General features: G+C 56.0%; 1 protein-coding gene across 23 annotated transcripts in view; it reads left to right on the top strand.

The window, feature by feature from the left end:
* Positions 1 to 5513: 5513 nt before the first annotated feature.
* WNK2 (WNK lysine deficient protein kinase 2) overlaps positions 5514 to 24455 on the top strand; it is a 140922-nt gene continuing 121980 nt past the window's right edge. For 12 of the 23 annotated variants that reach the window (XM_055091748.2, XM_055091747.2, XM_055091752.2 and 9 more), the window contains exons 1-2: positions 5525 to 5760; positions 6303 to 6985. In XM_055091748.2, coding sequence (XP_054947723.1) covers positions 6305 to 6985 — 681 coding nt within the window. In that variant the 5' untranslated portion in view covers positions 5525 to 5760; positions 6303 to 6304. Of the gene's footprint in view, positions 5761 to 6302; positions 6986 to 24455 lie in introns of all 23 variants that reach the window. The other 11 variants (XM_055091758.2, XM_055091757.2, XM_034967754.3 and 8 more) reach the window with 2 other exon arrangements.

Below are 24455 nucleotides of genomic sequence, written 5' to 3'. Positions count from 1 at the left end.
TCTTTCCTTCCCTCCCTTCCTTCCCTCCCTCCCTCTCTCTTTCTTTCCTTCTTTGTTTCTTCTTGACAGAGTGCAATCTCAGCTCACTGCAACCTCTCCGCCTTCCCGGTTCAAGTGACTCTCCTGCCTCAGACTTCTGAGTAGCTGGAATTACAGGTGTGAGCCACCATGCCCAGCTAATTTTTGTATTTTTAGTAGAAATGGGGTTTCACCATGTTAGCCAGGCTGGTCTCGAACTCCTGACTTCAAGTGATCCACCTGTCTCAGCCTCCCAAAGTGCTGGGATTACAGGCATGAGCCACTTCACCCGGCCACAGTGTTCTTTAAATAGTGGGTACTCTGCAGCCTTTCCACCCTGCCGTGGAGCCTCCGCCAGGAGACCAAAGCAGCAAGGCCCCCATCATCTGCCCTTTAAGCCACATGAGCTGGCTTAGCTGGCCTGACCCATAAAAATGAAATAAAAGCCTTGGTGAGCAGGACCTGAGGTCTTTTCCAGGGGCAACAGGTACCTGTCTGCCCTTCAGGGCCACCTGGGAGCCAGGTGTCAGTATCCAAGTCAGGGAAGCTGTGGGGCTCCAGAAGCTGAACTTTGATTCCTCCCCTGAGAGAAACAAGCAACCCTGAGAGGCACATGGCATGAGGCTGCTCTCGGGGAGCACAGCAAAACAAGATTTGCGGCCAGAGAGTGGAATGGAGGGTCAGCTCTGTTGCTCTTTCCACGCGGGTGCACCCCCCACGCAGGCAGCTTTTATTGAGTGCCATTGTGTGCCAGACCCTCACAGCACGTGGAGTCTCCGCAGGACCACCTGGAAGCTTTCAAACACCTGAGGCCGGGCCCACCCCATCCCACACAGCAGAATCTCCGGTTGCGGGGGCGGCATCTCAGGCCTTGGAGATGCTGCAGGGCAGCTGTGTGTAAGACTCACTGGGCTAGAGGGTGTGAGACAGGGTCATGCAGGTCCGACGGTGACTCCTACCAGCAGCTGAGATGGCCCAGCGGGTCCCATACTACAGATAGAGAAACTGAGGCCAGAGGAGCTGCGGGGGAGGTCAGGGTGACTCTGCCTTCCTCCCACATCCATGCACTCTCTTTTTCCCTGTACTTGCAGTTTTACTTTTTTTTTTTTGAGACGGAGTTTCACTCTTGTTGCCCAGGCTGGAGTTCAATGGCATGATCTTGGCTCACTGCAACCTCTGCCTCCCAGATTCAAGCGATTCTCCTGCCTCAGCCTCCCGAGTAGCTGGGATTACAGGTGCATGCCACTGTGCCCGGCCTTTCTTGTTTTTGTTTTTGTTTGTTTGTTTTTGTTGTTGTCGTGAGACAGAGTCTCACTCTGTTGCCCTGGCTGGAATGCAGTGGCGCAATCTTGGCTCACTGTAACCTCTGCCTCCCAAGTTCAAGTGATTCTCCTGCCTCAGCCTCCTGAGTAACTGGGATTACAGGTGCACACCACCACACCCAGCTAATTTTTTTGTATTTTTAGTAGAGACAGGGTTTCACCATGTTGGCCAGGCTGGTCTCGATCTCCTGACCTCAGGTGATCCACCCGTTCGGCCTCCCAAAGTGCTGGGAATACAAGCGTGAGCCACAGCACCTGGCCTACTTTTAGCTGTATGATCTGCCTTACCAGAACTGAGCGTCACCCCAAATCTCACCTCTCCACTAGAATCGCAAATAAAGTCCTACACAGTGAAGTGTTGACTTAGGAAACTGGGGATCATTTTCTGATTTGTGTGTCATACTTCGGAACATTTCTAATGGAACCCTGCTGTTGGAAGGAAACAAGTTCTTCAACCATTCATCCATCACAGCTGAGTCAGAAGCGTTGCGTCATCCTGTACCACCCGACCTGCCTACCTCAGGCCCTACCCACGGGGAGCTTCCATCCTGCTGGTTGTCCTGAGGCTCTATGACCCACAGCAGGAAGACACTGCAGCCTGGTCATGCCCTTCCCATCCTCTGACATCATCTTCCAGCAGTAGGGGCTCGAGCTTCCACAGCCCACCTGCTCCCACCTACTGCCACTTTCCTGCCACCACACACTGTCAGGCCTTCATCCTGTCCCCACACCCTTCCTCAGGTCACAGGTCTTCCTGCATTCCCCCAAGCCACTTTCCTGGCCTCTCTGGGCTCTGCTTTTCCAGCATTGTCCTCCCCATCTGATGCCCCTGCCAGGGTATCCTCCCCATGGTGTGACCCGAGGGGCACTCAGGCAAGTGGCCTGGCCACACTGGACCTGAGCACTAGATAGGTTGCCTGACTCCACTCAGAGGCAGAACCTGCCCCACGGGGCAATTGTGGACTGAGCTCCAGCTGGGCATGGCTAGACCCTGCTCTTCCTTCTACCCAGTGACCGTCAATGGGCCCTGATGTGAGCAGAGGCAGTGGGGGTAGCCCCGTCTCCCTTCCTCCCTTCTTTCATGAGCATTTGTTGAATGCCTTTTGTTGCCAAGACTGTTGAGCATGACCATTATGCCCATCTCACAGATGAGCAAACTGAAACCATGGTCCTGTTGCTTGCTGAGGCCCAGCTCCTGGAACTGCATCTGCATGGAGCAGGTGTGTGCCTGCACGTGCCTACTGGCTGGGCAGGCTGGAGCATAGCCTGGACTTGGGAGAAACTTTTTTCACCAAAGGGGCTCCCTGGCATTGTGGAAGCTAAGGTGATAGCTGTGGGTAGAGGTCACTGTCTCCACTCTGAGGCTTTGAGAAAGTTACTTAAAGTTGAAAAATCTCTGGGCAAGACCTCAATGTACTCATCTGTTCTAAACATTGAAGACAAATGCTGCCCCGTAATCCCAGCACTTTGGGAGGCTGAGGTGGTTGGATCACTTGAGGTCAGGAGTCCGATACCAGCCCGGCCAACGTGGTGAAACCTCATCTCTACTAAAAATACAAAATTAGCTGGGCGTGGTGGTGGGCGCCTGTAATCCCAGCTACTCAGGAGGCTGAGGCAGGAGAATTGCTTGATCCTGGGAGGCAGAGGTTGCAGTGAGCTGAGCTGAGATCCCGCCACTGCACTCCAGCCTGGGCAACAAAGTGAAACTCCATCTCAAAAAAACAAAAACAAAAGCAGAAAACAAAAAACAAACCTCCAAAAGACAAATGCTGGCATCATGACCCTGGATCATGCAGCCTCAGGACACCCAGCAAAGCAGACTACAGTATTTATACTCCCCGTCTTAGCAGCAGGGAGATGGAAGCTCAGAGATATCCAGTGACCTGCCAAAGGGCATATAGCCAGTGCTGTGAAGTCCTGACTTCCAAGGTCTGTCCAAGGATCCCTCAGGCTCCATCTGCCAGGATCCCAGGAGCTGCTCCTGAGCCCAGCCTGAGATTCCTTGCAGAGGAAACTGTGACCTGTCCACTACTGACTTAGCTGTGTACCCTAATGGTCATGGGTTGGCAGAGAGAATGAGCTCTCCACCATGGGAGGTGTGTAAGCAGAGATGTGTGAATTCACCCCAAGGGCTCAGAGAGCACACAGTACTCTCTCAGGGACAGGCTGTCCCCCACTCCCCACAGCCTGGGCTGCTCCCTGCTGATTTGTGGGTGTAGCCATCCTTTCCCATGCATGTGTACAAGTGTGGGTGGGCAGCAGCCATGGGTGCTGATGAACCTTCTCCGATGCTGGCAGGTATTTTGCCCACACACTGCCAGTGTGGCCTGTTGGGAGCAGGAGGAGGCCAGATAGGTGTGTGCTGGTCTCAGAACACGTTAGCTCTGTCCCATCCTGGTTTTCCCTTGGATAGGCTTGAACACACCCATCATGAACAGGTCTGTGGACTTGGTGCCCTTCCTAGATTGACTGAATCTACAAGGAATTGGCAGCCTTTTAAGGTGGGCAAGTCAGGATGATCAGCCCACTCTGCAGGGCCAGATACTGAGGCTCAGGAAGGACCAGGACTTGCCCAAGTTCACTCAGCTGGTTAGGGGCAAGGTTGGGGGGTCTTTAGCCTCCAAAGGGAAGACAGAAAAGATCCTTTTCCACCCCTGACCTCTACCTGGAAGACTCCTGCCCCAGGAGATGCAACTTAGATATCTGTCCCTCAGGCCTCTCTGTCCTGCAGAGCTGGCGTCTGCTGTTTGGCCTCCTCCTCGTGTGAGCTCTGGGCTCATGCCAGCGGACTTGAGCCCCGGAATGAATGCCTGTCTCACAAGGTAGATTAGATTATATAAATAACAGGCAAGTGCCAAATGCATAGCCCTACACCTAGCACACTATTTAACCACTGGCTCTCTGGGGAGAAAAGTCCTGATTTGAGGTGTTTGCCAATTTCCGCAGTGTAAATACTCCCAGCATTGCTGACTTCAGGCTACAGGGTGGCATTGCTGAACCCAGAGCTGGGAAGGGATGTTCACTGTTGCCCCTCACAAATTAGTTTCAGCCAGTGCCAGTGCCCAGCGGGGCTCCAGGAAGTCCTGCTTCTCTGGGCAACAGTTGGCCTGGCATATTCTTCCCTCTACATTGTGAAGGTGAGATATCGCCTCTGCTGGCTTTTATGCCACACTAGTTATTTTGTGCCAGGGGCTCCAAGGCCTACAGGCCCACAAGCATCTTTTCATCTCTGGAAGTGTGTGTGTATCTGATGGGGGTGCCAGCCCAGTGGGATGGGGACTGAGATGAGAATACTCTGGTAGCTCCCTTGTGCCTCAGTTTCCTCACCTAGGATCATGGAGGCTGGGGTAAGGGTGAAGTGTTAGCTCAGGGCATTGCCTGGAGCAGGGCTCAGAACTTAGCAGTATGGTTACTGACACAGGTCACCTGCTGCATTAGGGCCAGAGACGCCCAAGAGAGGGCTTGTCCGTGGGGGTCTAGAGGAGGAAGGAGCGAGAGATCATGGAAGACTTCTCGGGAGAGGAGGCATCTGGCAGAGGTGGGAAGGAAGAACACTTTGGGTCAACGGGCTTCTGGAAGCCTCTCCATATCCCATTCAAGGCATTCCAGCTCAGCTTCGGTCTTGAAAGTTCTGAGATTTAGAGCATATAACTTCTGCCTTTGGCGCCTCAGTTTGCTCTAGACTGTGAAATGGGCATAAAGATCACCAGCGCCTCCCTGGGTGATGATGAGGTCCTCATGGTTCCTGGTGGTGAAGTGAGGGCAGGAAAGGACACGCTGACCCCCACCAGGCTTAGCCCCAGGCTGGGCTCCCGAGGGCGGCGGTACCCCTGGTCCTTTTCTTCCTAGCCTGCCCATTCTGTCCTGGCACAGGGCCTTGAGGTCTAGCGCGCCTGGCTGCGGCGTGCTGAGGCGTTGAGCCTGCTGCCTCCTCTCAGGAACAAACGGGGTCCTCCGCAGCTGACAGCCCTGCGGGGCGTTCCAAAGAACTTCAGAGGACAGGAGCGCTACCTCGAGCAAAGAACCGGGGGTGGGAGCCCAGGTAGCCGGCCCGCAGGTGGCCGCGCGCGCCCGCCAGTCCGCCAGCCCGTCCGCCAGCCCGTCCGCAGCCAGGTGGGCGTGCCAGGCCCAGCCCCCTGCGCCGGTCCGGGGCGGGGCGAACGGAGCCCCGCCCTCCCCGCGCGCCGGGTCGGAGCCGGTGCGGGAGCGGAGCCGCGCGAAGCCGGCAGGAGCACGCGGGAGCGCGGCCCCGCAGTGGCCCGGCCCGAGAGAGCAGCGCGCAGGAGCCGGAGCGGCGCCACGGCCCCCACCCCAGCGCGGACCTCGCCCGGAGCTCGGACCCCGTCCTCGAAGCGTGATCTCTCCCGCCTCGCACGCCCTGGCCGCCGGGCCGCGGGCATGGACGGCGTCCGCTCGCCCTGTGAGTGCCGAGCCTCCCCCCAACGCCGCTCGCCGCCTTTGTGTGCGCGCCGCGGCGCTGCAGCCCCCTCCCCGCGCGCCCCTCCCGCGCCCCGGGCCCGCGTCCTTTGTGGAGCCGCCGCCGGGCCACTGCCTTCCTCCCACCCCCGGGCTTCCCTATCCCCTTTACAGCTGCCTCCGGGACAGCCTAGCAGAACCCTCCTGGGCCAGGGCTGGGCAGGGCGCGAGATCCCTCTGCCGGCCTCCGGGGCCCTCAGGGACACCCTAGCAGGTCCTCTCTCCCAGGGTTCCAGGGACACCACAGGCCCGTCCCTCTCCGCAGCCTGGGGCTGAGCAGGGCACGGACCCCTCCTCCCCAACCCAAGCCTCTGGTCCCGTCTGCAGCCCCCCTTTCCCAGGGTCCCCAGAGACGGCCCCCGCAGGCTCTCTCCGCGGCCGGGGCTGGGCAGGGCGCGGGCTTAGGGCGGCGCTGTCTCATCCGGCGGCCTGGGCAGGTGCGGCAGGGCCGGCGCTCACGCGGGCCTGTGTGTCCTTGGCCCACAGAGATGGACGGCGATGGCGGCCGCCGAGACGCCCCCGGCACGCTGATGGAGCCCGGGCGCGGCGCGGGACCCGCGGGCATGGCGGAGCCTCGGGCGAAGGCGGCGCGGCCGGGGCCCCAGCGCTTCCTGCGGCGCAGCGTGGTAGAGTCGGACCAGGAGGAGCCGCCGGGCTTGGAGGCAGCCGAGGCGCCGGGCCCGCAGCCCCCGCAGCCCCTGCAGCGCCGGGTGCTTCTGCTCTGCAAGACGCGCCGCCTCATCGCGGAGCGCGCCCGCGGACGCCCCGCCGCCCCCGCGCCCGCAGCGCCGGTAGCGCAGCCGGGAGCCCCCGGAGCCCCCGCGGACGCCGGCCCCGAGCCCGTGGGCACGCAGGAGCCCGGCCCGGACCCCATCGCGGCCGCTGTCGAAACCGCGCCTGCCCCCGACGGCGGCCCCAGGGAGGAGGCGGCGGCGACCGTGAGGAAGGAGGATGAGGGGGCGGCGGAGGCGAAACCTGAGCCCGGGCGCACTCGCCGGGACGAGCCCGAAGAGGAGGAGGACGACGAGGACGACCTCAAGGCCGTGGCCACCTCTCTGGACGGCCGCTTCCTCAAGTTCGACATCGAGCTGGGCCGCGGTTCCTTCAAGACGGTCTACAAGGGGCTGGACACGGAGACCTGGGTGGAGGTGGCCTGGTGTGAGCTGCAGGTGAGGGTGCCCCAGCCCGCAGGGGGCTTTCCGCAGGGTCTGTCCGCGAGTGCGTCCTTGGGCCCGTCCTTGCTCCTGCGCCTGGCCTTAAGAAGCCCTGGGGGCGGCGGGGCTCCATGTGTGTCACCCTCTGTGTGGATGGCTGGCAGGATGCGTACCAGGTGTGCGGACGGCATGTGGGGCCTGGCTGTGTCCGTGCGCAGGTTGCGGTTTGTGAGTCAGCTGGTGGCGAGGGCAGGCCTCTGTTGTGCGTTTGGTGTAAGTGTGCACGCTATGGGCGTAGAGAGGGCCCTGGAGAGTGGGCCCCGGAAGCTGTGTCTCTTAGGCTGCTGCTTCTCCAGTCCCGATGACCTACTTTAATGACCCAGGGAGTCTGGACTGTTGTGTCTTTGCAAAACAGTGTGGAGGCTTCAAGGCCAGGTGTGTGCAGTCAGAGTGTTTTGGGGGCTCTGAGCTGCCCATAAATTAGTACTTTCCTGTGTCCAGCAAGCCGTGGCTGCCCCAGCAGGGATACCTGCAGAGACTTCTTCTGACCCAGGGCCTGTGACCCAGACGTGGTGCCTGGTAGAGCTCTGGGGACAGCTGGGCAAGGCCTGGAAGTGTGGTTAGTCGCCTCTGCTGCTCTGAGAGCTCCATTTGTTCACAAAATGGACGTGTGAGAGGTCTTAAAACCGAGTCATGCAGAATGCGGGTGGGGGTTTTTCTTGGCTGCAGAGGCTCTGGGCATGCATTTTTCATAATCCTGCCATCACCGTGGTGTCAGCCCCAGCCCTGCAAGATTATATAAAAAGCCACCCTAGCTGTCCTGGGCCAGCCTTGGAAGCAGAGGCCATGCCTGTCCAGGGGGTGTTTACAGGCCTCCCTCCTTGGAGGTGGGCAGCTGTCAGGCGTGAGCCAGTCTGGGAGAGTGCCGGCTGGAGGTGTAAGTGTACTCTGTTGGCCTGTAAAGTTAGCTGGCTGTCCAGTCCAGGCCTGAAACGGGGCTGGGGCTAGCTGGGGCAAGCTGTGTTCTAGGGCCGCTGGCCACACTGCGGGACTCTTGCATTTTTGACTCAGAAATGGGATTTAACTGCTATATCCTCCGGCCCTGACAGGGTGGCCTGCGTGTGTGTGCAAGCCTGGATAATTCGGTGGGTGTCGACCTGTCGTCAGCCTTTCTCCCAAGACAAAGAGCTCCAGAGACCTGCCTCTCCACCACCCCTTGGTTCTGCCTTGGAGATGTGGCTTTTCAAGTTAGGGGTCAGTGGCATTGTGTGAGGTCCTTAGGAGGGACTGAACAGCTCCCCTCCCTCATGGTCCTGTAGGTTCTGATGGTACAGGAAAGGCGGTGGGTGGGGCAGGGGGCTGTGATCTGGGGGTCCTGGGGTGTGCTGGGCATTCCTGCTGCAAGGGAAAGCAGAGAGAAGAGAGGGCCTGAAAGGGGAGACGACTCTTGATTCTGGCGAGTGGTCTTCCTGCTCTTGCCCTTCTGACCCGAGCACCCTCAGATGCTGCCTCTGCAGGGTGGTGGATGGAACAGGGGTGCTGCAGTAGGCTGGATTTGAGTTAGACCTCGGCAGCCAGAGCCTGCTGATCTGGCTGAGGCATCGCAGGCGCATGTGACTCTTGGAGCTTGTTAGTTCCCATTCCCTTTAAGGAAACGCAGGCGATTCTGTCTCTGGGTCTGTCCCCTGCAGGCATGGGGTGGAGCCTGGCCTCTGTCCAGGGGTCTCTTGCTCCTTGACTCTAGGTGGGAACAGCAACCGAGAGGTGCTTCTGGTCTATATGCTTCTTGTCTATATGTTGATGTTCCTTGCCAGGATGTTACTGGTGCCCCAAACTTGTGGTTTCCCTGCATCTCCCCCAAAAGAAGTACCTCCAACATTTGTCCCTAGTCGATGTGTGTCATTTGGGATCAGCTCTCTCTGTGCTGATCTGAGAGGGTTTTCCATGAGAGGGAGTCTGGACCTGTTTAGAATAGCCCCCTTTGCTGAGAACTTGGTGTGTGTTGGGGCTGTGCTGGAAGTCTCCTCATCACAAACTGTGAGGACTGAGGGGAACAACCCCCAAGGTCACCAGTGAGGAGATGGCAGGGCATCGTGGGATCAGGGGAGGAGGGCCCCTGCCTGTGTGTCGAATGGTGTAGGCTGACTTTGTGCAGAGCTATTGGAAGGACTGATGGGGCTGCCTGTGTGATGTCCTGGGTATGGGCCAGGGGCTGGTGGGCGTGTGGAACGGAAGAGGGTGGGGTGTAGGGCTGCAGGGAGATCAGGGGCTGTGGGAGGGGCGTTGGACTCTGCGAGGGGAGTGTGCTCCTGGGTGGGATGTGGGGTTAGGTCTCACTGAGCAGGGAAGGGTGACAGGTGGGTGCTCCTTCTCTAGGTGTGTTGGCTTTGTGTCGTGAGGGGCTCTCTTAGTCCACAGTGTGGAGATGCCATCCTGCACATGACCCCTAGCATTCTGGGCATGGGGAGGGTTCCTGGGAGTCACGCTTTACACTGTGGAGGGAGGGTCTAGGGGGATGTTGCCTTCAGCCAGGAGCCCTTCTTGGAATTGCTCTTGGCCTCTATCCCTTTCTTCCCCTACTCCCGCAGCACCTGCAGTCTGTCCAGGTGCCTGGGCTGTGTTCCCCTTTCTGCCCTCCACAGACTGGGGGGCCTCCCTGGAGAACTGAGAGGCGCCAGTGGGCCTCACTTGTGTTTTTCAGGGTTCCCTGCCAGACGGGAGAAACGCCTTCATGTGGACCTAGTAAGCCTGGCTTAGAGGACATCTGATTTCCTTTGATAAATTAGTGTTGAAAGAACTCTGTAGAGAGGGTAATATTTATTTATCTCACATCGAAGGGCAGTGAGGTGTTTCACCTTCTGAATTCTCCAGATGTGCAAAGCTGGAACCTGCACTGTTTTTTGTGGGGGAAGCCATTTTAAAATACCTCCCTGTCATTCTTCTCTTGAATAAACTTTTATTCTTGGCAGCAGAACACATTATGGTAACAAGGAAGTAAAACACCAGAATCCCACCGCCTTCCTCCTTGCCCACATGTCCTGTGTTCCTGTGGTCATCTTTGGCCAGCCCTGGTTCCCCCACAGACCCCTGTACTGTCAGAGAGGGTGCGGGGTAGCCTGGGGCTCCGTGTCGGCTCTGGGAGCGTCTGCCACCTGCCATAGCCGGCCCGGCTACCCTGGGGGTGCTGATCTGGATCACTGGCCTGACCTTCTACAAGACCCTCCTCTAGGGGGTGGTGAGGCCACAGTACAGCAACGGGGAGGTGCCTGGTGTGGTGCTGTGGCCACCCCTTGCTCTGCCACCTTCTGTTGGGTCAGCACAATCTTGTTCCCTTCTCCTTTTGGTGTTGAGCTTTTGTGACTTCCTCGCCCTTCTTGGCTACCCACGTTGCTGGACCAACACTGTTCCATGTGGCTCAGGGCTCCCATTCTCACTTGCTGCCACCTTTGAGCTGGCCACAGGTCCCCAGGTTGAGAAAACATAGCCAACTCAGACCCAGGGAGGCAGCCTGTTTGCCTTTCCCCTTCCTGTTTCTGCTGTGTCTCCCTTGGGGACCTGGAGTAAGCTTGGTTTTCACCCCCTTTAACAACACTGACGCCTCCCTGTCAGCAACTCCCTACTTTAGGGGAAACAGGATCTTAGGATCTCAGTGCCACTGCCTCTGAGCTGCTGTGGCAGGGCTGGAACCTGAGTTTCCCAAGATGGTGCTGGGGCCTGCACCCAGCATGGGGGTCTTTCTACTTCATGGAGATGTACATTCCTTGATCCTCAGCTCAGAGCACTTGCTGGGCCCTGGGAGAGCGGTGGAGTCCTAAAGAGGACTAAGGGTGGGGGCGCTGCTTCTAGTTCCAGAAAGTTACAAAGTAGGTCTTGCTGCTGCTTGGTGCCGCCCAGAGGGGGCAGGGCTCAAGGAACGATGTGTCCTGCCCCAGCCGGGTGTCTCAGTGTCCTGTCCATCTTCCTGGGTCTGGGAGTGGATGATGCCGGAGGAGACTCGCTGAGTATGGCCTGTGCCAAGTGGGTGGTCCCCCCACCATCCTCCAAGGACAGCCCAGCCACCCGACAGCCTCTCTCCCAGCCGCTGGCAGCCCCGCCAGTGCCAGTGCTGAGCTGTCCCGTCGTCCCGTGCAGGTGGGATCCTTATCACCTTTCTAGGCAGGCGCTCTGCATGTCATGGGCGCAGCCTTAGGCCAGGGTTTGGGGGACTGGAGAGCCTGCGTGCTTTGCACCGATGGCCTCTCGTTAGAGGCCCGGCTGCCAGCCTCACCTGCTTTTAGCCCTGACCCAGCTGACATGGGGAGAAGAGGAGACGAGGGGGCGAGCCAGTGCCGGGCACAGAGGAGGTGCATGGCACTCACTCACTGGGGCAAGACAATCAGAAGGCTTGACCCGATTTGGCTGGTGGTCACCCCTTTTAAAAATTCTCTGAAGTGCTTAATTTTATTGGGAGAGTTGTAATTTGAAATCAGTTGGATGCCAGCACTGAATTTGCTTTCCTGGGCGAGATGTTTTCTGCACCATGCTGACCATGGTTTTGGTTTAGTTGGCAAAAAAGGCTGGCGCTAGCTCCCTGAAAGGCCTGTGCAGACGGACTTTCCCTCCCTCCCACCGGGGCAGAAATGTGGGCGCCAAGCTCTCAGTGGTGCTTCTGCCCCCCGAGTGGTGGTGGCGAGGTGTGTGTCAGCAGCGATGACAGACAGCAGCCTGTGCAGGTCACCGTCATGGGGGACACATTGAGGCTGAGGCACCACAGCTTGTTTTCTACTAGAAGCAGGTGCTCCTGTGGCTCAGTGGTGCCGTGTGGGCGCCTGGCTGAGCTGAATCAGGACCAGGCCACCATGGGACTCAAGCGTACCTGTGCTGCTTTCTGAGCCCCAGAGGGAGGACCCCAGCACTGGCTCAGATGTGTGGAGGGCCAGCCCCCACATGCCATTTGCCATTGCCAAAGCTTGTGTTTTCTCATTCCTCGTCAGCATGTTAGGAGGTCTGCCAGGGCAGCTGGACATGCCCTCCCGCAGCACTGGAAACTTCCGTGGTGGCAGAAACATCCTGCCTCTGCATTTGTGTCCACAGGCCCTGCGGAGTGCCTGGGATGTGGCTGGGGCAGCTGAGGGTCAGTGTTCTTATTTTTCCTCACATTAAACGTGGACGCAAATGTCCACACGTGCCCTGGCTGCTTCACGGGTCACCCGCGTCTCCAGGCTTGATCTTGGGCCCTCCTCTAGGCGGCTGCTTTTCCAGAGGATATAACAGACCCAGGTGACCTAGAGGTGGCCACTGGGACACCAGACAGACCCAGATGGGGACAGTCTATAGACCATCTTACAGCAAGGGAGACAAAGGGGCTGGGACACATCAGGGCTGGAAGAGGCCAAGGAGGTGCAAGATGAGGCCTGCGCTGGAGACCCCCGCGGAGGACTGGATTGGATTGGACTGTGAGGACCTAGACTTGGTGGCAGTGCCATGACTGTGTCAGGCTCTGGGAAGCAAGTGGCCACCAAGTCCAGGACAAGCTCCAGGTCAGCGGGAGGATCTCGTGGGCCCTGAGAGTTGCATCCCCCCACCCTGTCCTGTCATTTCCGGGGACAGCTGGGGGCTTACTCTGAGGTTGCGTAAAGCTTTATTGATGGACAGCTAGCCAAAAGATAGCATCAAGAGAAGGGGAGGGAGCGGATGTTCCTGAAGGTTCCAGAGGCCTGTGCTTGGGTCTCAACAGTGCAGGCTTGTGTGTATGTTGACTCAGTGAGCATTTGTTGAACGTGTGTCCTGGTTCTAGACCTGGGGTACCATAGTGAGCAGGACAGGTCACCGCCGTGGGAGACAGAGCCTGTGAGACCTGGAAATGTATTGGGCAGGTTGGGGAGTTCTGAGCGAGGCTGGAGGAGGGGCGGGAGTGGAGTGAGGTTTTGACAGGATCTCTCTGGCCACCTTGGGGACAGTTGGGGATGAGGTTAGAGGCAGGGGACCAGCAGGGAGGTGACTGCCACTGTCTAGGTGCAAGATTACAGGGCTGGTACTGGGTGGGATAGAGGCGGCGGGGAGGGGAGAAGCATCAGATTCTGGGTGCATTTGAAGGTGGAGAGCACAGGATTTACATCAGATCTGAAGGTAGAGAAGGTAGGAATCGTCCAGGCACGGTGACTCACGCCTGTAATCCCAGCACTTAGGTTGAGACGGGTGGATCATTTGAGGTCAAGAGTTTGAAACCAGCCTGGCCAACATGGTGAAACCCCGTCTCTACTAAAAATACAAAAAAATTAGCCAAGTATGGTGGTGGGAACCTGTAATCCCAGCTACTTGGGGGGCTGAGGCAGAAGAATCGCTTGAACCCAGGAGACAGGTTGCAGTGAGCTGAGATCGTGCCACTGGCACTCCAGCCTGGCGACAGAGCAAGACTCCGTCTCAAAAAAAAAGGCCAGGCGTGGTGGCTCATGCCTGTAATCCCAGCACTTTGGGAGGCCGAGGTGGGCGGATCACGAGGTCAAGAGATTGAGGCCATCCTGGCCAACATGGTGAAACCCCGTCTGTACTAAAAATACAAAAATTAGCTGGGCGTGGTGGCAGGCACCTGTAGTCCCAGCTACTCGGGAGGCTGAGGCAAGAGAATCGCTTGAACCCGGGAGGCGGAGGTTGAGTGAGCCGAGATCACGCCACTGCACTCCAGCCCGGCGACAGAGCGAGACTCCGTCTCAAGAGAAAAAAAAAAAAGAGAGAGAGAAGGTAGGAATCATGGTGTGGCAGCAGCTTTGGGCCTGGCAGGATGTGGCTGCTGTCCTCTGAGGGGGAGGGGGAAATGTGGATTTAGGGGAAGGGCAGGGCTTGGCTTGGGACATGCTTAATCTGAGTGCTTTGTAGGTGGCCAAGGGTGGTCCTCGGGTGGAGTGGGATCTCCCAGGCTGATCCTGAGTTGGGAGCCTGGGTAGCCACCCCAGGAGTGCAGGGATGGGCCAGGACTGTGTCTCGGGGGGCCAAGAGGGAGGAGCTCATTACCCTGCCCAGAGGGGCTGCCCAGGACAGGAGGGTGCTCCAGGATGCCAGAACTGTTTCAAAACATGATTCATACAATGGGCAGCAGATTCCGAGTTTTAGGTGCTAAGACAAAATTGGGAACTGTGCTGCACCTTAAAGACAACTGTCCCTTCCCTTGGGAGTTACCCTTCTTCCCACCCCTGGGCCCTGCTGGCCACCATGAATCCACGGTCTGGGTGGAGCTGGCCAGTGGTCCTGGGCTGGCTGGACTTGCCCCTCATCTTCCAGGACAGCTGGGAGCTGCAGCCCTTCTATGCCCATAGTCATCTTGTAGGTGTCTCTCAGGGCCTGTGGCTTGGGTCTGGCTTCAGGCTGCAGCTGGAAGACACCCAAGGTGATGGCACGGAGCTTTAGGTCACCTCGTTGATGGAGAAGAACTTGACCTGGCCCAGCAGGGGTTTGGGCCGTGTGTCTGGGTCTCCCTTGTGGTCCGCCCTGGCTGTGCAGCCGTGATGGGGCATCAGCATCTGCCTGCTATGGTGGGAAGGGGGGTTTGGGAGCCTCAAAGCCAGGAAGGATGTCGCCCCAAAGGTCCCAGCCGCACTGACCTGGTGCACACAAAATACCCCAGGGGTAGGAGGGCCCTGCCATGTTCCCAGTGTGTGGCCATGGGAGGGCACCTGTTTCTGCGAGCCTTGGTTTACCCTTTTGTGCAGTGTGGATGGTGTTAGCTGCCCTTCATGGCTGGGGGCTCTATTGAGAGAAATGTGTTTCACCTGAGCACACAGGGGCCTCAGGTCAACTTCTTTTCACCCCTCTTGCTCCCCCTGCAAAATAAACAGTTGTCTCCAGTAGAGATGTGGAGAGCAAGCCGAGCCAGCAGGTGGAGGCTGGTTCCCGAGGCTGCCTGTCTCCCCACCCGGGAGCTGTGGGCACCTGTGCCGCTGTTGCCTTAGTGCTTGAGCTGCAGATAAGGAAAAGGGTGTGAACGGCAGCAGCTGGGATTTTTGAAAAGCAAGCTAGGATCTGCCTCTGACCATAGACAATTCAGGGCTGTGTTTTGGGGAATCCCAGCTGGGTGGAGAGGACTGAGTGGGGACGCTGGAGGTTGGCAACCTGAACACTGTCTGTAAGTTTTCCTGCTTCTGAGAGTTTTCACATCCAATTCTCTTCCCTGGAGCATTGAATTCTAAGCATTTCCCAGAATACTTGATTACGACTTCTAATTTAAATTGGCTCTCATTAAATTATATTAACATTTTTAAAAAAGAATGAAAGAAAAGTGGTCAAGGCAGTGCAGTATTGGTAAAAGAACAGATGAGTTGATCAATGGAATAGAATAGCAAGCCCGGAAATAGACCCTCATGAATAAAGTCAACTGATCTCTGACAAAGGAGCAAAGGCAATAAAATAGAGACAAGATCATCTTTTCAACAAATGGCGCTGGAACAACTGCACATCCACATGCAGATAAATGATTCCAGACGCAGACCTTACACCCCTCACAAAAAATAAAATTGGCCATATGCCTAAATGTAAAATCCAAAATTATAAACCTAGCTTTGGCAGTGACTTTAGATATAACACCAAAGGCACAGTCCTTGAAAGAAAATAATGATAAGCTGGACTTGATTAAAATTAAATGCTTCTGTTCTGTGAAAGACACTGTCAAGAGAATGAGAAGACAGGCCACAGCTGGGGAGAAAATATTTGCAAATGACCCATCTGCTTAAGGACTGTTATCCAAAATTTACAAAGAACTCTTAAAACTCAACAATAAGAAAACAATCAGCTAAAAAAATAGGCCAAAGAGCTTAACAGATACCTCACCAAGGAAGACACACAGATGGCAAATAAGCATATGAAAAGATGTTGCCCATCATAAGTCATCAGGGAATTGCAAATTAAAACAATGAGCTCCCACTGCACACCTACTAGAATGGTCAAAATCTAGAACACTAACACCAAATACTGGTGAGGATGTGGAGTGACAGGAACTCTTATTCATTACTGGTAGGATTGCAAAATGGTACAGCTATTTTGGAAGGTCTTTTGGTAGTTTCTTATAAAACTAAACACACTCTTACTATGCAATCCAGCAACTGCGTTCCTTGGTATTTACCCAAAGGAGTTAAAAACTTAGGTCCACACAAAAACCTGCACACGGATGTTTATAGCAGCTTTATTCATAATTGCCAGAACTTGGAAGCAACCCAGATGTCCTTCAGCAGGTGAATGGATAAACAAACTATGGCACATGCAGACAATGCAATCTTATTTAGTGCTAAAAGAAATGAGCTATGAAGACATGAAAACACAGAGAGGAGCCAGAAATGAATATTTAAGTGAAATAAGCCAATCTGAGAAGGCTGCATATTGTATGATTCCAACTAGATGACATTCTGGAAAAGACGAGAAACCATGAAGACAGTTAAAAAAAAAAAAAAAAGTTCAGTGGTTGCCAGGGATTAGAGGAAAGGAGGGATGAAGAGGCAGATTTGTGGGGCAGTGAAACTATTTTGTATGATACTTTACTGGTGAATACATGTCATTATACATTTGTCAAAACCCATAGCATGTACAGCACCCAGAGTGAACCCAAGTGTAAATGTTGGATTTTAGTTAATCATCAATATTGGTTCATCAGTTATAACAAGTGTACCACACTAGTGCAAGATGTTAATAATAGGGGAACCTGTGTGTGGGTGTGAGGGAGTGTATGGGAACTCTACTTTTTGCTCAATTTTCCCATAAATCTAGAATGTCTCTAAAAATAGTTGATTAATTTTAAAAATGCAACAGCTACATTAAAGATGTTTGCAGAAATGGGCCAGGCGCGGTGGCTCACACCTATAATCCCAGCACTTTGGGAGGCCGAGGCAGGTGGATCACTTGAGGTCAGGAGTTTGAGACCAGCCTGGCCAACATGGTGAAAACCTGTCTCTACTAAAAATACAAAAATTAGCTGGGCGTGGTGGTGGGCGCCTATAATCCCAGCTACTTGGGAGGCTGAGGCATTAGAATCGCTTGAACCCAGGAGGTGGAGGTTGCAGTGAGCCAAGATCGCGCCACTGCACTCCAGCCTGGGCAACAGAGTAAAGACTTTGTCTCAAAAAAAAAAAAAAAAAAAGATGTTGCTGAAAAAAAAATATCAACCATAATCCAACCAGGTGAACACAACTGCTTTTATTTTTGAATAGGACCTTCTAGGTCTTGTTTACACATGTATAGCATTTAAAAATACAGCTGCAGTTCAGGGTGTCACGACTTCTAGAATCTGTCTCTGGAGTGTCTTTAAAGCTATCGTTTTGCAAGAGGCCATGGTTCTGAGGTTTGTTCCTGGTCTTGGTGCTATTTTGAACCCTTTGTTGAGGGTGGCTGCAGAAGGGGTGCTGTCATTAGATGTGTTTGGGGTGTGGTGGGTCAGACAGGCATTGCTGTTGAGGAACTTCTCAGAGCCTTTACGATGCCAACTGTGTTGTGAAGCTCTTGAAGGGTGCGAGGGGGAAGGTGTTGGGCCACCTCCTTTTTTTCTTTCATTTTACAGTTATCTTATAAGCCAGGACTGGCTCTGGGGAGGGGCGTTAACAGGCTGACTGTTAGTGGAGGGTCACGGGCTCCCTCTGGTATTCACTCTCCCCAATCCGCCCCTCACCCCTGCTTTCTGGGCACTGTGTGTGCTTGCTCTCCGGTGGGGGAGATGGGACAATTCTCAGCTGTGAGCCGACTGTGGGAAGCAATGCTGACCTTTGATCCTACTCAGAATCTGGAATCTGGAGATGGCCATATGACAGCCCTGGAGGTGGCTCAGCAACATCAGCTGGGACATGGGGTTTTCTCTCTGTTTCTTCTGTCCTCATCCATGTTGGCATTTTGTCCCTAGTCTTGCTTGGCCTCATGGCTACAGTAGGGCTGCCACAGCTCCAGGCATCACAACCACATTTGATGGTGGGAAACAAATGGGTGGTTAGGTGGGGGCCAAGCAGCCAAAAGGTCAATTTTTCAAGTGGCTTTGTTCATATTTTAATCCATAAAGAGAAATATTTACCAGGGATTCTCTGGTCTCCTTGGTTAGCATGTGTTTGTGTGGCCAACTGTAACTGTGCTTGTATCTGGGAAAAGCTTGATTGGTATAGCAGGTTATGATCTGTTCTCTGGGGCTGGGCATAGTGAGTTTCTGGGTTTCTGTTGGTCAGGAGGGGTGGCGGGCTGTGGGTGGAGCGTGCCTGCTGTGTCTGTCTTGGTTACCTTGTCCCTCCAAGACCGTCAGTGTCTGTGTGTGCTAGAGCCCTCCTCTGCCTGGGCCTGCAGAGAACAGCACAGCACACATGCCCGCTGCATCTGCAGGCTCCTCCCTGTCCACAGCTCCCACACCCAGGCATCTGTGGGCCCTGATGATTTTCCTTCCCTCCTGTGTGGCCACCCCAGCTCCCTACCCTCTGTGCCAACCCTGGCAAAGCTTTTTCCTCTCTGCCAACAATCCAGTTTTCATTTAGCCCCAACATTTTATTTTGGAAAACTTTGGAAAAACCAACAGAGAAGTTGGAGTTACCAGTTTTTAGTGTTTACCACTCTCCTGTATATCTGTGTCTGTGATTTCCTGACCCATTTGCAGTTCACCCCTGAGTACTTCAGCCTGTGTCTCTTGATAGGAACGAGGATGCTCCCACATCACCTCCACCTCCTGCCGTGCTCCAGGCTCTCCAGGATAGGACCTGAGGCACTCAGTGAGGTCTCAGATGGGTGGACTGCGCTTCCTAGGGAAGGGATCCAGGAGCCAGTCAAGGATTGCGTGTTGTGTCTGGTTGTCATGTCAATTTCAATCCAGAACAGTCCCTCTGCCTTTTATTATTACTGTTCTTAAATCTGTCAGCATTGTCTTCTGAAGGTTTAGGGCCAGTGGTCTTGCATGGAGACTCCATCTGGATCTGTGTGGTGTTTCTTTTTTTTCTTGAGGGAGTCTTGCTCTGTCTCCTAGACTGGAGTGCAGTGGTGTGATCTTGGCTCACTGGAACCCTCTTGGGTTCAAGCGATTTTCCTGCCTCAGCCTCCCGAGTAGCTGGGATTTATAGGTGTACACCACCGTGCCCAGCTAAGTTTTGTATTTGTAGTAGAGACGGGGTTTCACCATCTTGCCCAAGTTGGTCTCGAACTCCTGACCTCAGGTGATCTGCCTGCCTCGGCCTCCCAAAGTGCTGGGATTATAGGCATGAGCCACTGCCCGGCCCTGTGTGGTGTTTCTGTACGACCGTGTGAGGTCGTGCATTCCTGGCTCGGGTGCTGCATGTGTAGGTCAGATCCGGCTAGGCTGGTCCCTGTGGGGGACCTAGAGGAAGTCAGAGTGCTGTTATTAAGAAATGACCATGCTCACGTCAGTGGGGCACCACTGTATACTCTAGAGGCATATCAGCTTCCTGAGAGGGAGGTGCTGTGATTCCCCCCTCAGTAAAGTTTCCCAGTTTACTAAGGAGGAAACTGAGGTACAGGAAAATACAAGATGTTGTCCTGTACACCCAGGCAGCCAGGGGCTGAGTGGGGACCTGCATAGCCTGAGGGGTTGTGGTGCAGCTTGAGGAGGGTGGACTGCAGGCTCCGGTGGTTCTGGGCCTCAGGATCGCCCAGCTCCCTCCTCCCTTTAGGTGCCTGAGGCACCTGAGCTGGAACTGCCCCGCCTCTGAGTTAGGTTGAGTGGTTGATGCTAACAGGACTTGCTGTCAGCCTTGAGGGAGCTGAGCGGCTGCAGTTTCCCCAGGCAGGCGGGGCTTGCTGGCAGGAGGAGGCTGATGGGGACCCACCTGTTGCCCATCCAGCTGCTTTGGGTGGGGCCCCTCCTCAGGCCTCACAGGGAGCCCTGCTTACCCCAGTAGGGCGTAGGGGCAGGGCTGTGTTGTTCCTCCTACCTGCCAGCCCTGGACCAGCTCTGTTGAGTTGGGGGAGGGTGCCCGGGCATTGGGTTTCATGGGGATGGCCACTGTGGAGGGGATGCTTCCTGGGGAAGATGACATGATGGACATGGAAGCCTGACAGAGGAGGAGCTGTCCACAGCCTCCATCCTCTGATGTGGCAGTTTTCACTTTGGTATATGCCCTTCTTAGCTCGTTTTTTATACTCTTGGGCATTTTTGCTAAGTCATGATCATAGCGTCTGCGCTGATATGTGCAGTGACAGTGAATAGCCCAGACTGCCTCTGGGCCCCCACTCCCTGCCCAGCTCTGGCCCTGCTGCCCCCTTGTCCAGCCCTGCCCTCTTGCCCCATTGTCCTTCTACCCCTGGCCTTGCTGCCCAAGACCTGCAGTTGAGCTGGGCAGCTTTGGTGCAGTCTCGAGCTCGGGGCCTCCTCGGGTGTGAGTCAGGCCTGGGTCAGACCCACTTGTCATCCTCTCGCTGGCTCGGTTTGGGGTGGGTGGAGGCCTGCTCAGTCCCAGCCTGGCCCCCTCCAGCTGGACCCAGGTTCCCACACACCCTGCATGCCTCCATGCTGTCCCCTGTGACTGGAGGTCCTTGTCTGGGCCTGAGACGTGTGAGCAAGTCCCCTTGCCCTCTGTGGGGTGCGGCTTCTCAGCCTGGCTGTGCTGGGGTCACACAGGCCTCCCAGAAGGAAGATGACTGATGCCTGGGGTCTGAGTGGGCCACCTCTCTCCCATTCTGGTGGCACCAGGACTGAGCCGAGATGCTTGCCCCTGATTTTCTTGTTTTCAGGCTTCCCCCAATGTCAAGGACAGTCCTGGGCTCTGGACCTGGTGACCTCCTACCTTAGCCCTGCCCAGGTTGGTGACTCTAGGCTACCCTCCTCCACCTGGTGGCGGCTGGGCTTGGCGTCAGGTGGTGGGAGACGCCCTAGGCCTCCTATCTGGCCCTGTCCTGTGTCTTCAAGTTAGGCAACCATCTTCCTGGGTCAGCCAGCTGCAAGGCTGTTGACATCTGCCCGGACAGGTCTCTTGGAATTTCTTGTCTTTAATTAAGAGGTTCGAGCAGCGTAGTGAATTTGTGTTTTGGAAGAAGCATTGAAAACACAAAGCTGTGGGCCGAGTGCGGTGGCTCAAGCCTGTAATCCCAACACTTTGGGAGGCCGAGGCGGGTGGATCACGAGGTCAGGAGATCGAGACCATCCTGGCTAACTCGGTGAAACCCCGTCTCTACTAAAAATACAAAAAAATTAGCTGGGCCTGGTGGCAGGCACCTGTAGTCCCAGCTACTTGGGCAGCTGAGGCAGGAGAATGGCGTGAACCTGGGAGGCGGAGCTTGCAGTGAGCCAGATAGTGCCACTGCACTCCAGCCTGGGTGACAGAGCAAGACTCTGTCTCAAGAAAAAAAAAAAAAAAAAAGAAAACACAAAGCTGTGGAGAAGAGCTAGGAGGGGGGGCAGCGGTTGGGCAGGTCCTGTGTGTGTCCAGGGCAGCCCCAGCCTGGTGCTCCATCCCCTCAAGGAGGGCAAGTGGCAGGCCATGCTGAGCAGGCATTGCGTGGGGATGCTGCCTGGCTTAGTCTCAGCCTCCCCTGCCCTAGTCCCCACCTGGGAGTGCACACCATGGGGGGTTGCAGGAGTTAAGGTGCTGAGGGGTGGGGAAGGTCCATTGAGTGGAATTGTTGGCCCTGACACCCCTGGGGACATGGATGGCTTATCCGGGGGCCTCCTCGAGGCCTGGCCTTGCTCTGGCCCCTTGAGCCAGAGGTCCAGGGCAGGTTTGTCTGATGGGCTATCCAGACTTTGTCTGTCACTGCAGCAGGTCCTGGGTCAGCTGGATATGGCTGGGTGATCTTTACAGGAGGGAGACCCGAGGCTGTCTGTGTCTGCCCAGAGGAGGGCACGTTCTGCATGTTCCCTCGAGAGCCAGCGGTGGTGGGAGAACCACAGTGTTGGAGAGCCCAGTTGCTGGCTGGACAATGATGGCCTGTTGTCTCCTTCAGCCTCTCGGCAATTCGACGCCTACCCTGGGCTGCCATTGCCCAGTTCCTCAGCCTGTCAGTCGCTCTGGTGCCCTTGGCTTGGTGTGGTTGGACGCAGTGAACTTGGCACCCTCGTTTGCGGCTGAGCTTGGGGAAAACTGAGCCCAGAGGATGCCGGAGCATGGCCCTGCTGCTCTTGGTACCTGTTGGGCCTCTGGATTGGGTGACTTAGAGGTGAGACGGCCACATGGGCTCAGGGTGTGGTGGTTGCAGGTGGGTTCTGTACAGACGGCCACCTGCGCCATTTGTAAAAAGAGGGTTTAAAAGGGAGGCATGAAAGTGAATAAACTTGGCTAGGCGCATTTATGAGAAGGATGAAATAGGGTTAGCTGGGGGAAAAGGGCAAAAACCTTTAAAACAGCTAGAAACAAATGAAACAGAAGAAGATGAAAAAATATATGGAAATAGATCTTAAGATAGAAAGGGACCGATGATATTTTTTAAAGGTAAAGGAAAATAAAATGCTAACAGCAAGGGGCCTTTCTTTTACTGGGATGGATTTTTAGGGACAGTTAGTGTGTGTGCAGCCCCTCCCCAGTGAGGACCTAGGCGTCCCCTCCCAGCAGAGGGTCCTGGTACCACCAATCCTTTCCATCCTGTGGCTGTTCTCTGCCTGCTTTAGGGTCCTGCTTGGGATGAGTCTGTGTGGCCCTGGCTCTTAACAGCCCCTCTGTGTGGCCGAGTGCGTTTCACTGTCTGCTTATCTGTCGCCATCTGTGGACACTGGGGCTGTCTGGGCTGAGACTGTTCCGAGCAAGGTTGCCCAGCATTCACACTGGGCTGGAGGAGCAGGGGGAGTGGGGATGGGTCCAGGTGGGCTGCTGACCCCAGCCTTCACAGCTTGAGGCCCCTGCGTGCCTTCCTGGTTGGGGTGCTCACGCTGCATGCTCTTGGCAGCCCGGGAGGTGGAACGTGGAGAACACATGCCTGGCCACGAGGCTCATTCTTCCTGCTGTAGAGCTTGTGGGAGCAGGGCTGGGGTGTCAGCCTGGCCTGGCCTATTGCTAGCCCTGGGCACTGTGTGCAGAAAACTAGTACCTAAGCCCCAGGTTGGATGTGTCTGAGGGCTATGGACAGGTCCTGCCCTGCAGGAGGCCCTCCCTTCCCTTCCCTGCCCAGGGCTACATGCTGGACCATGTGCCTCCCAAGTGCCCAGGACCTGTGTCTCCCCCGTGTCCTGAGAAAGAGCCCTTTTGGCTCATATCTGGCCTGTCTGAAATGGCCTGTCAGCCTCTGTAAATATTTGATGAAGGCAATGATAAAAAGACAAAGGCATGCTCTGTTCCCCGAGGGGAGCGAGATGGTGACATTGGAACGTTCCAGCCCTGCCGGCCGCTTCCTGAACTGTTTATGGATGGGTTTCAGGCAGGCCCTTTGTGCCCGCGCTCCCACTCACTGAAGGCCAGAGTGGAGCCCCTTGGGGCCTGGCAAGGCTAAGCAGAGGCAGCTGCCAACTTTCCACCTGGAAACCAGGCTGGGCCGGTGAGGGTTGCTGGCTGCGCTGGAGGTCACAGGGGGGTCTCACACTCTGATGCTACCTGGGACATACGTAGTTCCTGGCCTCCAGGTAGGCTTGGGGAAGTGAGGGGTGACTGAGGTTTGGTGTGGGACCCTGACCATACAAGATGGCTCTGTGTCCAGACACCACTGGGCCCTAGTGAGGTGGCCGCTCAGCACAGTGCAGGCCACTCCTACCCATGCCCCACTCCATGGCTGACCCCAAGCTCCCAGCCCTGCTGCGTGTGGGGGCCTGGTATGCTTGTCAGGGCCTCTGCTGGACTCCGTGTGCACATGTGTGTGGGGGTGTGTGTGTGTGTGTGTGTATGTCTCGTCTTTGGCTCGTTTGCCAGGGAATGGCCTGCCCCTCCGGCGCTTCCGTGGGAATGAGGAGCCCTTTGAGTTGACCTCACCGAGTCCTCACCTGTCCCGTGGGCGGTCAGCCCGGCCCTACCAGGGGAGAGGACACTTTCTGCTTGGGAGGGGCAGGAACTGCTGAGAGCCACAGCTCTCAGGGAGGGGTGGGTATTTGCACGGCTGATGGCCTTTCCACAAAAGGGTTCTGCTGTGTTTTCTCTTTGGGGGAGGAAAAATTACATGGGGTGGGGCTGGGGCAGGTGGCATGGTGGGGGCCGAATCAGGAGGGTTGGAAAGGCCTTAGTCTCCAGCGTGATACTGGACACCACTGCAGCCGGGGCTAAATGCTCCTCCCTCACTGAAGCCTCCCTGAAGCCCCTGAGGAGCTTTTCCCTGGGGCAGGGATACTGAGGCACACATAGGTTGTGCTTGCTGGACACTTCTGGCTGGAAGGCCGGCTTGGAAGGGCTAGGCTGCCTTTGTGGGGGTGGGGGTTCTTGCTAGGGTAGACCTCACCCTTTTTCCTGCAAGGACCACATCTAAGGCCATTTGCGAGGCACCCAGGCTGGTTTCCACGTGGCAACCATTGGAGGAGAGGGGCCCTCTGAGGTCTGTGTCCAAGTGGGTGGCAGTGGAGGATGGGGGGCATGGGATGCTCAGAGCCCCACAGGCCTTGTGGGGTGGGGCAGTGATGCTTCTGCTGGAGGGGTAGGGC

This window comes from Pan paniscus, chromosome 11, assembly GCF_029289425.2.
Source record: "Pan paniscus chromosome 11, NHGRI_mPanPan1-v2.0_pri, whole genome shotgun sequence".
Lineage (NCBI taxonomy): Eukaryota > Metazoa > Chordata > Mammalia > Primates > Hominidae > Pan > Pan paniscus.
Note: the sequence above shows the minus strand (reverse complement) of the source record. Positions and strands in the feature narration are given on the sequence as shown.